At 39.2% G+C, this 13,547-nt stretch overlaps 1 protein-coding gene across 5 annotated transcripts in view; it reads right to left on the bottom strand.

The window, feature by feature from the left end:
• ptprsa (protein tyrosine phosphatase receptor type Sa) overlaps window positions 1-13,547 on the bottom strand; it is a 246,696-nt gene that overhangs the window by 122,184 nt on the left and 110,965 nt on the right. For all 5 annotated transcript variants that reach the window (XM_061824188.1, XM_061824191.1, XM_061824193.1 and 2 more), the window contains one exon: window positions 9,459-9,681. In XM_061824188.1, the coding sequence (XP_061680172.1) occupies window positions 9,459-9,555 (97 nt within the window). In that variant the 5' untranslated portion in view covers window positions 9,556-9,681. The remainder of the gene's footprint in view (window positions 1-9,458; window positions 9,682-13,547) is intronic.

Below are 13,547 nucleotides of genomic sequence, written 5' to 3'. Positions count from 1 at the left end.
GACACAGCCTGAGCGAAAATAGCCAGTCACAGGGGCTCCTATATCCTTTCAAGTCCCTGATAATAGAAAACATCAACGCAAACGCTGCTGGCTAGCAGGAGCAGCAAAACTCATACTGTGCGCACAGACGCTTGTTTCGTTAATACAGCTACCACCTGCTACTGGCTGCTACCTCTGTTGGACCAGATAAGACAAAATAGACAGCCAATGTGATTGTAAAATAGTGGAGAGTGGAAGGTGCACAGATTAACTATGAGAAAGCTCCATTTTCACTACTTTACTGTTATTTGATATGATGGCGAGGTGAGAGAAATGTGGGAGTCTTTATTGACTAATGCAGTAATTGATGGCGAAAAGCTTCTTTGGTCATAAATGGAAGCCATTACCCTCTAAATTAGCGAAATGGAGGACAAAATGACAAAAGCTCTTCTGTGATTTCCAGAAAGAGGCAGAAAAATTAGCCTCTATCACATTCCAAAAAGATTTTTTTTTAACCAGCAGTGTTAAAAAAGAACAGGGTACAATCAAATGGCCCACATCAAGCACTTTATCCTTTCAGATGGTAGTTGGGACAAAAATGATTGAAAGTTAAACTTTTTTTATGACAATGACTTTGGCCACTCAATACATACAATGTGAGCCCAACTAGTATAACCTATGTTATATGATTCAATGACTAAGTTCAAATTCTATATATATTTTTTTTGCATAGTTTCCCCGTGTGAATGTTTAAGATCATCAAACAAGTGTGAATACCAAAGATACCTCAAGTAAAAAAGTCAATGAATGGATTAAATGAATGTCCATCCATCCATTTTCTGAGACGCTTATCCTCATAAGGGTCGCGGCAGTGCCAATTCCAGCTGTCATCGGGCAGGAGGTGGGGTACACCCTGAACTGGATGCCAGCCAATCCCATGGCACATGGAGACAGGATTTATGACGTACATTTGTTTATTGAGATTTAACATTAAAGAAATGAAACGCACTGTAGAAAGTATACTGTAACTGCGTGTTCAGTATTTGTGAATTAAATTAAATGTTGTAATATGATCAATATTCAAACAAAGGGCTGAAGTGTCTTCTGCTTGTCTTCTTTGGTCTTGTCCCGTTGTCTCCTGCATCCTCCTTTCTTACACCAACTGCCAAAATGTCTTCCCTTACTTCATCTATCAACCATCACTTTGGTCTTCCTCTCGCTCTTTCGTCTAGCAGTTCCATCCTCATCATGCTTACTATCTCTCCTCTTGACATAGCCCAACCATCGAAGTCTCCCTGACTTCGTTTCCAAAACATCTAACCTTGGCTGCCCATTTGATGAGCTCTTTAATAACCTCACGCAACCAGGTCACTCGAGAGACAATCTCAACAACATGTTCATCATCATCATCATCATCTTCTTCTTCTTCATCATCATCATGTGTAACTGAGTATTCAAGTAAATATTTAAATCATTCAACTGCCAGAATAAATAAGAAGATTACTTTAAAAACTCTTATAATTGTGCTTTGAACTTTAGGAGTCTAGAATTACAATGTTGGTCTTTGTATTTTTGTGTGCGCATCAATATATTTCTCACACATACAGGACATGTATGAGGTCAGCAGAGCAGCGGTGAGATGTGCCATAAGTGTGCCAGAAGAATTTAAGGTGGATGTGAGACTGCAGCAGGGATCCGCACTGAGCCCCTTCATGTTTGCAGAAGTAATGGATAGGCTGACAGATGAGGTTAGACTGGAATCCCCTTGAACTAGGATGTTCGCAGAGGTACGCACTGGAAAGGAGAGGAATGAAGATTAGCCAAAGTAAAACAGAATATATGTGCATGAATGTGAGGGGCGGATGAGGAAGAGTTAAGCTGCAGGGAGAAGAGATAGTGAGGGTGGACGACTTCAAATATTTGGGGTCAACAATACAGAGCAATGGTGAGTGTGGTAAGGAAGTGAAGAAAAGCGTCCAAGCGGGATGGAACAGTTGGCGGAAGGTGTCTGGTGTTCTATGTGACAGAAGAGTCTCCGCTAGGATGAAGGGCAAAGTTTATAAAGCAGTGGTGAGGCCGGCCATGATGTATGGATATGAGACAGTGGCACTGAAGAAACAACAGGAAGCAGGAAAAGAGGTAGCAGAAATGAAGATGTTGAGGTTCTCGCCCAGAGTGAGCAGGTTGGATAGAATTAGAAATTAGCTCATTAGAGGGACAGCCAAAGTTGGATGTTTTGGAGACAAGGTTAGCGAGAGCAGACTTAGATGGTTTGGAGATGCTCAGAGGCGGGAGAGTGAGCATATTGGCAGAAGGGTGCCAAGGATGGAGCTGCCAGGCAAAAGAGCGAGAGGAAGACCAAAGAAAAGGTTGATGGATGTTGTGAGGGAGGACATGAGGACAGTGGGTGTTAAGAGAGGAAGATGCACAAGATAGGCTTAGATGGAAAAAGATGGCACACTGTGGCGACCCCTAACGGGACAAGTCGAAAGGAAAAGAAGAAGAAGATATAGACATAGATAGACAATGAGCTAAGATAAAGGTAGACAGGAGCATAAAGTAAGTCTTGTATTCTCGTGCACACGTGTACAGATGCAAAGATGCATTCATATGTGCGCGCGCACACACACACACACCACACACACACACACACACACACACACACAGTACCCCATCAATCAAAGCCAATTCACACAGGCTCCCTGGGTAAGCACTATCACTATGGCAACCATGCCTTTGCTTTAAACCATTGCTTGTTTTGTCAGGAGATTTTCACACACAATCACTCACATTCACCCAACAGAGGTCCAAACAACTTGAACTATCTGGATTTTTAAAAGTAAAGAAATCTTGGCTCAAAGTTTGCAGATGGCTTTGGATTGATATTTTCTTATTCATTTTTTTCCTTTTTTTTGTTAGTATACTTTTCAAGCAAACAATAGAACTACGCCATTACAGTGGTTTAAGTAAAAAAAAAAATAATCAGGTATTAAATTATAAAAATAAACGTGGTTCAATATTGAAGCAGAATTTTACCCTGGATGCTAATGAAGGCATAGTTAATTTATATTGTGAATTGATGAGCTGTTAATGCCAGTATTTATGCTTGAAGTAAGCATGCACGAGCTAAATGTGTGTTCGGGTGTATTTTTTTTAATAACTTTGTACAAATTACTTCAAGCTGTACTGACTACTGATAAGAACAATCAACATTTGAAAACATTCACTTAAGCCTTTTTGCAAAAATAATAATAATAAAATAAAGACATTGGAATTCTATTCAAGCAGTCTACTTTTTGAAACAGTTTTCAAGGAATGACTGAATCGTCCCAACAAATCTACTTAATCAAAAAGAGTCAAACACACATTTATTTGCTTCTAATAAATAAAAGGAGCCAGCGCGAGGACATGGTTTTGGACAAAACCTATTTCAATTTCATAATGCGGAGTAAAATAACTGTCAACTTCACTGCGAACAAACTTGTGGGAGTTTTCATAACACAAGTGACCTGTGCCAAGATGTGGAAACCTTGTCTAAAAAAGTATTACCACCCATATGCAAAGAGCTGTGGGTACCCAGCAGCATTTCTACAAAGAGCTGCACAATTGTAATAGGCATAAATTGGTCCCATTGAAACCGTTGTGTGTATAAAAAAAAAAAAAGCAGGAGGTGGGGGGCTTGGGCTTGGACATACATCTGCTAAGTATTATTTTCCAGAGTGGGAAAAAAAATTGCATTAATTCACGAGAGAAGGAAATAATGTCAAGTTTAAATGCATTACTCCTTTAGCCACAAGAAGAGAGAGGCAGCAAAAGCAACACTAATTATCTATTAGACATGCTAACGGTAATATAAATATTTTCTGCTCATTAAATTTGATTTTAAAAAAGGGAGGGAGATGGGGGGGCAGTAATAAAAAATTCAGTAAAGAAATCAAGAACTACAATATAGAAAAAAAAATTATGCAAATAAAACGTAGTAAACACCTGACTAGAAAAAAAGCCGAAATAAATATCCAATGGTATTTAACTAGGATAAGTGTAAATAAAGGATTGATTGATTTTCAAGACTTCAGTTGGTTCGTTTATCCTAGTTGAGCGTTGAATAATTCATTTTTGATGCAAGTGAGGTACAACTACTAACCCACTACTTGGAAATATCGCTACATCCACAAAGATAATGGTGTCTCTTTTTTTTTTATATTTATCAATTCTGTTTTGAAAATTAGAGTCATGAGGAAAGCTGTTCATTTTGATTCTGTCATTTAAGACTGAATGCTTTCTCGTTTGATACTATGATACTATAAATAGTAATTAACTTTATGCTTGATGGGCTGCATTCTTTCAGGCTGCCCTGCTGAGATACTAGGACTAGAAGACGCCTACTGGACCCTAAAGTAATTAGCAGGGCCCCTCGAAATCTTGGTTTACAGTCATCAGTCCTTTTCTCTGTTTAGGGTTAGAAAGGGACAAATAGACAAACGTGCAAGGCACCAGGTGCTGGCATTTGTGAATACTGCAACCGATAACCATCCGTTCAGTTGTTTTTAACTGAAGAACTTTCACGAACACTGCAGAAATATTCCAAATGTATGCCGTGATGTCAACTTTACCAGTGCAGTTGCAAGACTTTTGAGAAAAACTCTCCTGATTTTAATCCACAAGCTGCATTAAATTTGGTTGAACCATATGCAGTTGATTTGCCAAGCCTTAAGTTTCAACAGTCAGTCATTCTGCATGCTTGATTTTAAGGGCAAAACTGTAGACTACATTCAAGGTCTTGGGTGTGGCCTTCTCCAGGTTTCACAGGCCTCATGAACTAGGCCTTTTGGGTGTTCAACCTGTGGCTACCTCCTCTGCCACTCTCTTTCTCGGCCTTGCCCTCTCATCTCCTGATTCGCTACTGCTCTGGGCTATCAGCTCCCCAAGCTACAGGGAGGCCTTTGCCCAGGCCACCCCTCTCGATTTTCTTTGTTCAAGTGCAGTTCACCAAACACAAATGCCAGGAAGAGAACAGACTCGGCTTCAATGACTCTACTTGGCCCACTGCTTGCCGATCAGAGAAACACTTACTAAAAGCACCAAATATGTTTCCTGCAGTGTGATCACTCTGAAATTGCTTGCGAGTCCTTGAAAAGGCAGAAAAAAAAATCTGAATCTCTCACAGAATGTGTGAAGAACTTCTTTCCCCTTTTCTAACTACTTATTTTCCTTTCAGCTTGTCCCATTAGGGGTCGCCACAGCGACAACCCCTCTGCATTTAGCTGGGGAGAGAAGCTTACAGCACCTGGTATTCCCAGGCGGTCTCCCATCCAAGTACTAACCAGTACTTAGATGGAAAAAGATGACACGCTATGACAACCCCTAACGGGACAAGCCGAAAGAAAAATAAGATTTAGATTTATGTTTAAACTAATACACACTATATCAGCACATCAGAGGTGATCAGTATCCCCCATCTTTTTCTGTTTAAATAGCTGTTTCCATCCATCCGATTTCCAAGCCACTTATCCTCACAAGGGTTAGGGTTAGGGTGCTGGAGCCTATCCCATATGTTCCAATATATGCAACTAGGATATTCTTTTCAAGATGTTTTCTCTTCAAGAACGTATTTGATGGCTGTCTAGGTTTTATTGTCCTGTAATGCAATACTAAGTACTTGTTTATTCTTTAAACATCCATCCAACTATTTCTGAGCCGCTTATCCTCACTAGGGTCACCAGGGTGCGGGAGCCTATCCCAGCTACAATCGGCCAGGAGGTGGAGTACACCTGAAGCCGTTGCCAGCCAATCATAAGGCACATAGAGATAAAGTCACACAATCACATTTAAGGGCAATTTAGAGACTCCAATTAATACCTGTTTTTGGCATATGGGAAGAAACCGGAGTCCCCGGAGAAAAGCCACACAAGCACGGGGCAAACATGCAAACTCCCCACAGACGGGGCAAGGATTTGAACCCCAGTCTTCACAACTGTGAGGCCAACGCTCTAACCAGTTGCTCCTCCGTGCCGCCTTCTTTAAACAGTCTAAATTATTTAACTGGGGCCAAAGAAAATGTTTCCAAACTGCTGCCATCTTCCAAGAATGCAAAGAGTACCAAGAGACTTCTTGGCGCATGGCGTCCTGCCTGAGGACTAAATAAAAGATGAACCTGTTTTCTTCCTATTTTACAGAGAAAAAATACAGTAAATTATAGCAACATATCAGGGCCAATCACACAACAGCCTGGCACATATCAATTGAATTTCACAGTACCTCACACATAATTTAGGTGGATAAGATTAAATTTGAATGAATGAACAAAGGCTGAAACAAAGAAAAAAAACAGGGACAATAATACAAGGAAACATTTTTTCAAAATTGAAAATGAATGGCCGACCTTCAACTACAGTAACTTCTCACGGATAATGCACAGATATTTCTCAAAATATTTTCAAAAAGATTGAAGAAGAATGTCAAAAACACATTATAAATCGGTATAAATAAAAAAAAAAATAAATCACCTTGCATAGTTGTATAGAGGTACACTTACATTTTAATATTATATGCAATGTCTAATAATATACATTTATATATATTAAGGTAAGGTGCACCGCCAATCTGAGACTCCTGACCTGCTCGCAACACCTTATGTTGCCAACACTATGATGAGCAAAGCATATTTTTTACTGCACTAAAAAGCAGAAGCAACTACCCATAAGTTTGTTTTAAATTAAGACAGAAAATGTTGACTAAAATGGCTAGCTATGCAGCAAAAAAATCCCTACTGCCAAAAATGTGGGAGATCGTGAAGCACCAAGGCAGTTCAAAGCGAGTAAATCCAAGGTGAGTTTGTGGGAGAAAACAAAGGAGAGATAGATAGATAGACAGACAGACAGACAGACAGACAGACAGACAGACAGACAGACAGACAGACAGACAGATAGATAGATAGATAGATAGATAGATAGATAGATAGATAGATAGATAGATAGAAATTTTCCAATCACCAGTCAACACGCCATCCTCACCCACGGTGTCACACCAAACCACAATCATTACACCACAACAAACAGAACACAACAACCAACAGACAAGAAAAAAACAAAATGGTGAGCGAAGAAATAACTGACACAAAACATGCAATTCAAACGCTAGTTACATATGTTTAGCGCCACATAGCATCCAGGTATATAGTGAGACTATCTTAAATCATACTGTAGCATGCATGCACACTATTTAAAAAGGGTTAGTTTAGTTGTACTTTACTGAAGTATTTTTGACAATGTAAACAGTGAATTTGGTTGTACTTTATTGAAGTATTTAACAATGTACATACATTATTATTTTTATCAATCCTCATCCACAAATCCATCAAAGTCTTTATCTTCTGTATCTGAAATGAATAGCTGGGCAAGTTCTCCATCAAACACACCAGGTTCCCTTTCGTCGTTGTCATTCTCATTGCCGTGTGGCTCCTCGGATTTGATGCCGGCGTTTCAAACAACAGTGGAAGCAGACAAGTTAGCCCAACCATCCACAATCCATTGACATAGTGTGGCATAATTCGCTCAGCGTTGTCTCTCAGTCTTAATAAAGCTGTGTTCACCATTTGTCATCCATCAACCTCAATTTGTACATCCTGTTTACACCGATGTTTAGCAGTTGAAGTTGCTTCGAGTTGATTTGCTGCGCTTGTTTTTTCACTGCAGCTGTTTGCTCGAGTTGCTCTTCCAAATCGGGCAACTTCGCCTTGTTTTCACAGAAACTCTGTTTCGTCTTCTTGACTTGGCAAAGATCGTTTTCCTGCTTCCTTTAGTTGACCACCATAGATTTGTTGAGCTTGAATTCTCTCACAGGTGCTCGATTCCCATTTTTCTCAGCGTAACTCATAGCTTGCAGTTTAAACAGTGCTTCGTAAGCGTGTCTCTTCCTTGGTGCAATTTTTTGGGGTGCTTACCCAGTATACTTCGGGGGTGGGGGGCGTGCCTTGAGCATCCTTTCCAACACCCACACTTCCCCCTGTAATGTTCGCATGCTCTCCTCCCACACATCCGGTTTTCCTCTATGTAATCGTCCCGGTCAGTTACAAATTTTGGACATAGGTGCATACAACAGGTGCGCCGCATTATAAGGCGCCCCCATCCAATTTAGAGAAAATTTAAGACTTTTAAGTGTGCCTTATAGTTGTGAAAATAGGGTACATATGATGGAAGGTTTTGCTATTTGGATTTACTGCCCCAGCTTTCTGTTTTGATTAAAAGGTCTCCATTTCATTGTAATTTATGGTCATGAATGGCAAAGGAGCAAGCCCAGAGGGAGACTACAGGGAAGAATCTCATGCATCGATTGTGTGTATTTGAGTATGGTTTGGGCAGGTGTTGAAGTAAAATGAAATTATGACAGCATGTCTTCAGAAGACTAGAAAAATAAAGAAAAGTAAACAGTTACAAAATATGAAGGGGAACATGGGAAAAAAAAACTGTAAACAGGCAGGATTGCAGATTATGATGATTGTGAGACATGAATGACAAAAAGAAAATGTTTTAACATTAGAAGCATTTTCAAATCCACATAACCATAGTTAAGTGTCATATGAAAATATATAACTGCTATGAGAAGAAAACTAATAAATTAGAGTTGAACAGTCAGTTGCAATATAGGAACATGACAAATTTGGATTTTTTTTATTTTAAATCATACTATACATATAGAAGGTGGTTATGAAAATGTACATCTTGAAGCACAGATGAAACTCCTTGCAAGTGGAAATGTGGGGCTATTAACACAACAGAACATTGCTGGAGTACTCAGTATTCGCTTCAAATGAAATGAAAAGAAAATGGAAAATAACCACTGTAGTTATATATTGCAGAACTTGCACAGTAAAATACAATATATTGTGTTGGCTTGAAAATAGAATGAGACAGACTGAGAACAACCTGATCTCCAAGTAGCGGAAACAAGTCTGCAGTGAAAGTAAAATGGAAATAATGTGCAGGACTAAGGTTGACTCATTCCTCAGCTTTCAAAGTATCACATTCTGAAAAGGTGAATTTATCATAATTAATTGAACTTCAGCAAAATTCTATTATACATTCATAAAATTAAACTGGCTTGATTTCTAACGGTATCTGTTATTTATTTCAAGTGGTCAAACTTTTAATTAACTTTAATTTAATTAAAATGCTATTTTGTTACTAATGTGCCAGTTGTATTAATTTAATCCATCACATTTCTGCAAAAAGTTTCCTATTAGCTTTTCTGTATCGATCCCTTATTGTTTGACAAATAAACCAAGAGAGTTTTGTTAGTCCAATTAATGTATACTATTACAATATATGATACTACAAGCTAGTCAAGGAATTGTATTATATTACCGGAACAAGACTGTGTTAAACACAATGCAAAATCACCAAAAACTTTGTCAGAGTCAGACAGCAACAATACGTCATCAAGTGCCATTCAGAAGGTCGAGGAGTTCGATTGGTACTTACATAAGGCGTGCGAATCAGTGAGCAGCAGTGATAGCAGCAGAGTGGTAACGGGGAGCAGGAATGGAAAAGGTAGATGAGCAGCACACCTTGTGGCCATTTTGGTTCCAGTGGGTGTGTGGGGGGGTGGGGCAGGTATAGGGGAGTTATTTTCGACCTGGCTGGAGAGCCGAGGCCCCAACTGTACCGGGAAGCTTGATATCTGCAGGCAGGATGGTTTGGCACTCTGCAAGAAGAAAAAAGACAAAAAGTGCCAATGTTAAAACTTTTCTGGGGCAGTTGGGGACAATGTGAAGTCCCAGTATTTTCTTTCAGTTCTTGCTTGTTTTGTAGGGTTGTGCTTTTCAGTCTCCTTTTTTTTTTCCAGGTAAAATGCATGCTCCAGAGGGTTTAGGTCTGGTGATACACTAGAACCCTGAAATCTACATTTCAACTTTATTAATTTGGCAGTGTACCTTAGGTAATTATCTAGTTACATGATGAAGGATCTCCTAATCAGGTTGGTTCCATATTTCATTAAATTGGCAGACAAAAACAATTGTAGAAATGTATTTGGCTTTTGCTGCTGGCATCCCTTGTTAGATCATCTGTAAAGATTAGCGAGCCAGCCCCAGAAGAAGCCAAGCAAGCCCAAGTCATTATATTACCACCAATGTGTTTTTACAAATGAGCTTGTGTGTGGGGGACTTCTCCAAACTTTTCTTTCCATCATTTTGTGAATGTTGGAACTCTAGTTTATATTTTGACAAAGCCAGATTTCTGATAACTTACATCTTTTATACCATTACCTGAACATTAGGATGAACCTACTGTAAGGTACTTTTCTGCAAAACAGGATATGCAACTGCTGTTATATGACTGGCAGAAATAATGACATCCATCTATCCATTGACAGCCAATCTCAGAGAAAAACTTCTTCTCCACTACTATAAAATCACAAACAGCAAATCCTACATATGAGGGAAAAAGCTAAAACTTTTTCTAGTATGTACTGTACTTTTTTTTTTTTTTTTTTTAAATACATGAGTAATGCATTGGGATACAAGACCTTACCTGTAAAGAGTGGGCGTCTTTAAAAAAACAGCTTAGTTTACAACACAATACTCCAACACACGACCAACATGCCGTGTGTTCGTACTTATCTTTTTTTTTTTTTTTTTTTTTTTGCCTGGCAGGTTGGAGAAGCCATTGGTAACAACTAAAGGGACGACAGACAGATGACAAAGGAAATTGTCTAGGTGACTTCAAGAGTGATGTGCCTTTGTTCTCACAGTAAACAATGTTGGAGATGGAGGAAACCTTGCCATGCCTGAGGGAGATTACTTCATCCGTGCACAGAGGATGGCCAGGGTTATGATTTATGGTCCTCTCCTTAGGGCATGCCTTTTTTATCTGCACCTCTGCGAGCGATACAAACTTCACAACACAATTACAACACCTATTGTTGTTGAGCGCGCAAACAGAACGTAACCTAAGGCTACGTGTGGGATTCAGTTTAATGATGGCTTCGCATGACTCTCTCTACTGCAGTTCAGTGCTCAACTAAAAGCAAGGATTGAAGAGCAAGCTAGAGCATATGTTTACTTAAGAGGAGACATACAATGCATAGTTTCAAACTATATAAATGTTCCCAGGTGTAACGTGTCTGTGACTCCCCTTGTACTATTGACGTACAAAACACCAAAAGAAGAACAAGAATTGAAGCATCTATTGTCCTCTAGTGGAAACTGAAAATCGGTTGTTCCGAGGAGGTATTATTGTCTCATGCAAATTAGTTATTGCTCACCAAACCTTCTCTTAACTGCGAAGTGTGTTCAAGTCCTTAATGGTAAAAGAAAGTTTGGACAATTTTACCAACAACTCAACTATGTCACTATCATTAGTGAAACTCGACTCACAACATTTAAAAAAATAAACAACAACAGGTACAGATGAAGTCGGCACAATAAGCAAGTGTGTGGGTTTTGCCCAGATATTACGGTTTCCTCCCACATCCCAAACACATCCAGGGTAGGTTAATTGAAAACTCTAAATTGTCCATAGGTGTGAATGTGAGTGCGAATAGAAATAGAAATTCACATGCGCCTGGGATTGGCTGATAACCAGTTCAGAGTGTACCCCGCCTCTACTCGGAAGATAGCGGAGATAAATGGCATCAGAACTACAGAATGAACTAGACACTAATCTGGCAACGTATTCTGGTGCATTATGAGTTTGAGAGACTCTGAAACCGCCTCCTAGCTTCAAGGAAGACCTCATTGTTGATGTTGATGCACACCATTTTGTTTTGGGGTTTTTTGGGGAGGACAATTCTTTAAAAATATGAGGATTTCTCAAGCAATGAGAGCAGTTTGAATGACTAATAGAGCAATAGTCTGGTGGAATGGCCATTGTGCAAAGGCCACCAAGACTTCAAGAAATGGGTGCAGTTTAAAGTGACTAGTAGTGTGATAATCTGGGACAATATCGATTGTGCAAATAACACAGATGCTTTTCAGTCGATTGATGCTACTCGGGCACATGAGTTGCCAGTACATATGAAAGAGAAACAGTAGAAAATGTAGGGTAGCAGATAAACAGGTGGGTCAATTCTTTATTTTTCTTTGGTACACGAAATTTAAAATTCCCATTTTTAATCAAACTGCACGGCTTGCTACTGTTTATGTTCTGCCTTTAGCCTATGCCCCAATGTCGATGGTCAGGATTTGAGCACAGATAATTTCATGCTTCAGTCTACAGTTATAGTATTGAGCTCAAGTACTATTTTCCTCAACCAATGATAGCTTTACTTGTTTTACTACAGTATATTGGTGATAAGAAAAAAGGAGACTGTTTGGTAAAATCGAGAAAAATTTGAGTCCAATTCAAAGTGCCCTGAATAAAAGTATGTTAAATGGTGGCTATTGCAGATAGAAGGTATAGATGTGTGAAGATAGGGGAATAAGGTTTCTAAATGTGTCTCCCTGATGAAAATAGTCATCTTTCTAATCCCCCGTGTTCTTTTTTTCTCCTCCCTCATTTCCTTCCCGTGCTTCCTCCTTCTTCAAACTCATGCATACTAAACTATGCTTGCATTGCAGATGTGCAGCCGAGAATCACATGAATTTGCATGGAACCGCAAGACTATTATGTAAATGGTCCAGTATACCTCCCTGCATCCTCCTTTCATTTCCATCCAGTATATCCTGCAAAATCTGTATTAGAGTAACTTGATATGGGTCACACCTGTCATTAGCTGCTATGCATAAGGAAGCCCCACAGGAGGCAGAAGAGCTTATACAACAAGGATCCCTGAAGCATTTACATTTTAAGTGTAACTTAGATCAAGGATAAGGTGCTTCACATTCCTACAGCAGGTAGCGGGTATAGTGGTAAATAAGAAATATTTGAGTCTTGAGATGAACATTACAAGTGAAGATTAAAAAGTATTTAATAACGAGAAAGTTTTTAGAAACTCTAAATGGACACCCCAAATTAAAACTTTGGCTTGCAACTACAGTACAAGCAAACTAGCTGCATTTTTCTAACTTTCATCATTGTTAAAATACAATACCAATAGATGCCAGTGTAGAATGTTATGTAAAAACGTTACCTTGTAAGCATTGAAAAATCCAAATTTTCAAACACTTTGATTAACAGCAAGCTCTAGAATCCATGAAAGGGGCTCTCAGAACATTCCCTTTTTGTTTCAAAAGACATTACATATTATTGAGGCACTGAAAACATTCAGTATGCAAAGACATAATATAGTGCTCATCGTTGAGATGTACAGTAGCTTAAAGGTCAAGTGTCATGAAATGGATGATTTTTGGTATATTATGAATGAAAAACCCACAGCCAATATGGTCCCACGTGTTTTTTCACCACAAAACATGATTTTGACGTATACAGCTTTTTGTAACTCCCGCCATGAAAATCCTCTCGAGGGATTTGTTTTCGAGAAGAAGCAGGAAGTGACGTACAGGATAGAGGCGACCCCTCGTGGACTCGTTTGTTTCCATTAGTTTTACCTCTAGGAAGGTAGCTCGTTGTTCCTTCGTGTTAGCCAAAATTCCAGCTCATTGCATTGCTGGACATTGCTTGAACACTCAG

Source organism: Syngnathoides biaculeatus, chromosome 7, assembly GCF_019802595.1.
Source record: "Syngnathoides biaculeatus isolate LvHL_M chromosome 7, ASM1980259v1, whole genome shotgun sequence".
In the NCBI taxonomy this organism is placed as follows: Eukaryota; Metazoa; Chordata; class Actinopteri; order Syngnathiformes; family Syngnathidae; genus Syngnathoides; species Syngnathoides biaculeatus.
This window is presented reverse-complemented; position numbering and strand designations above follow the sequence as displayed.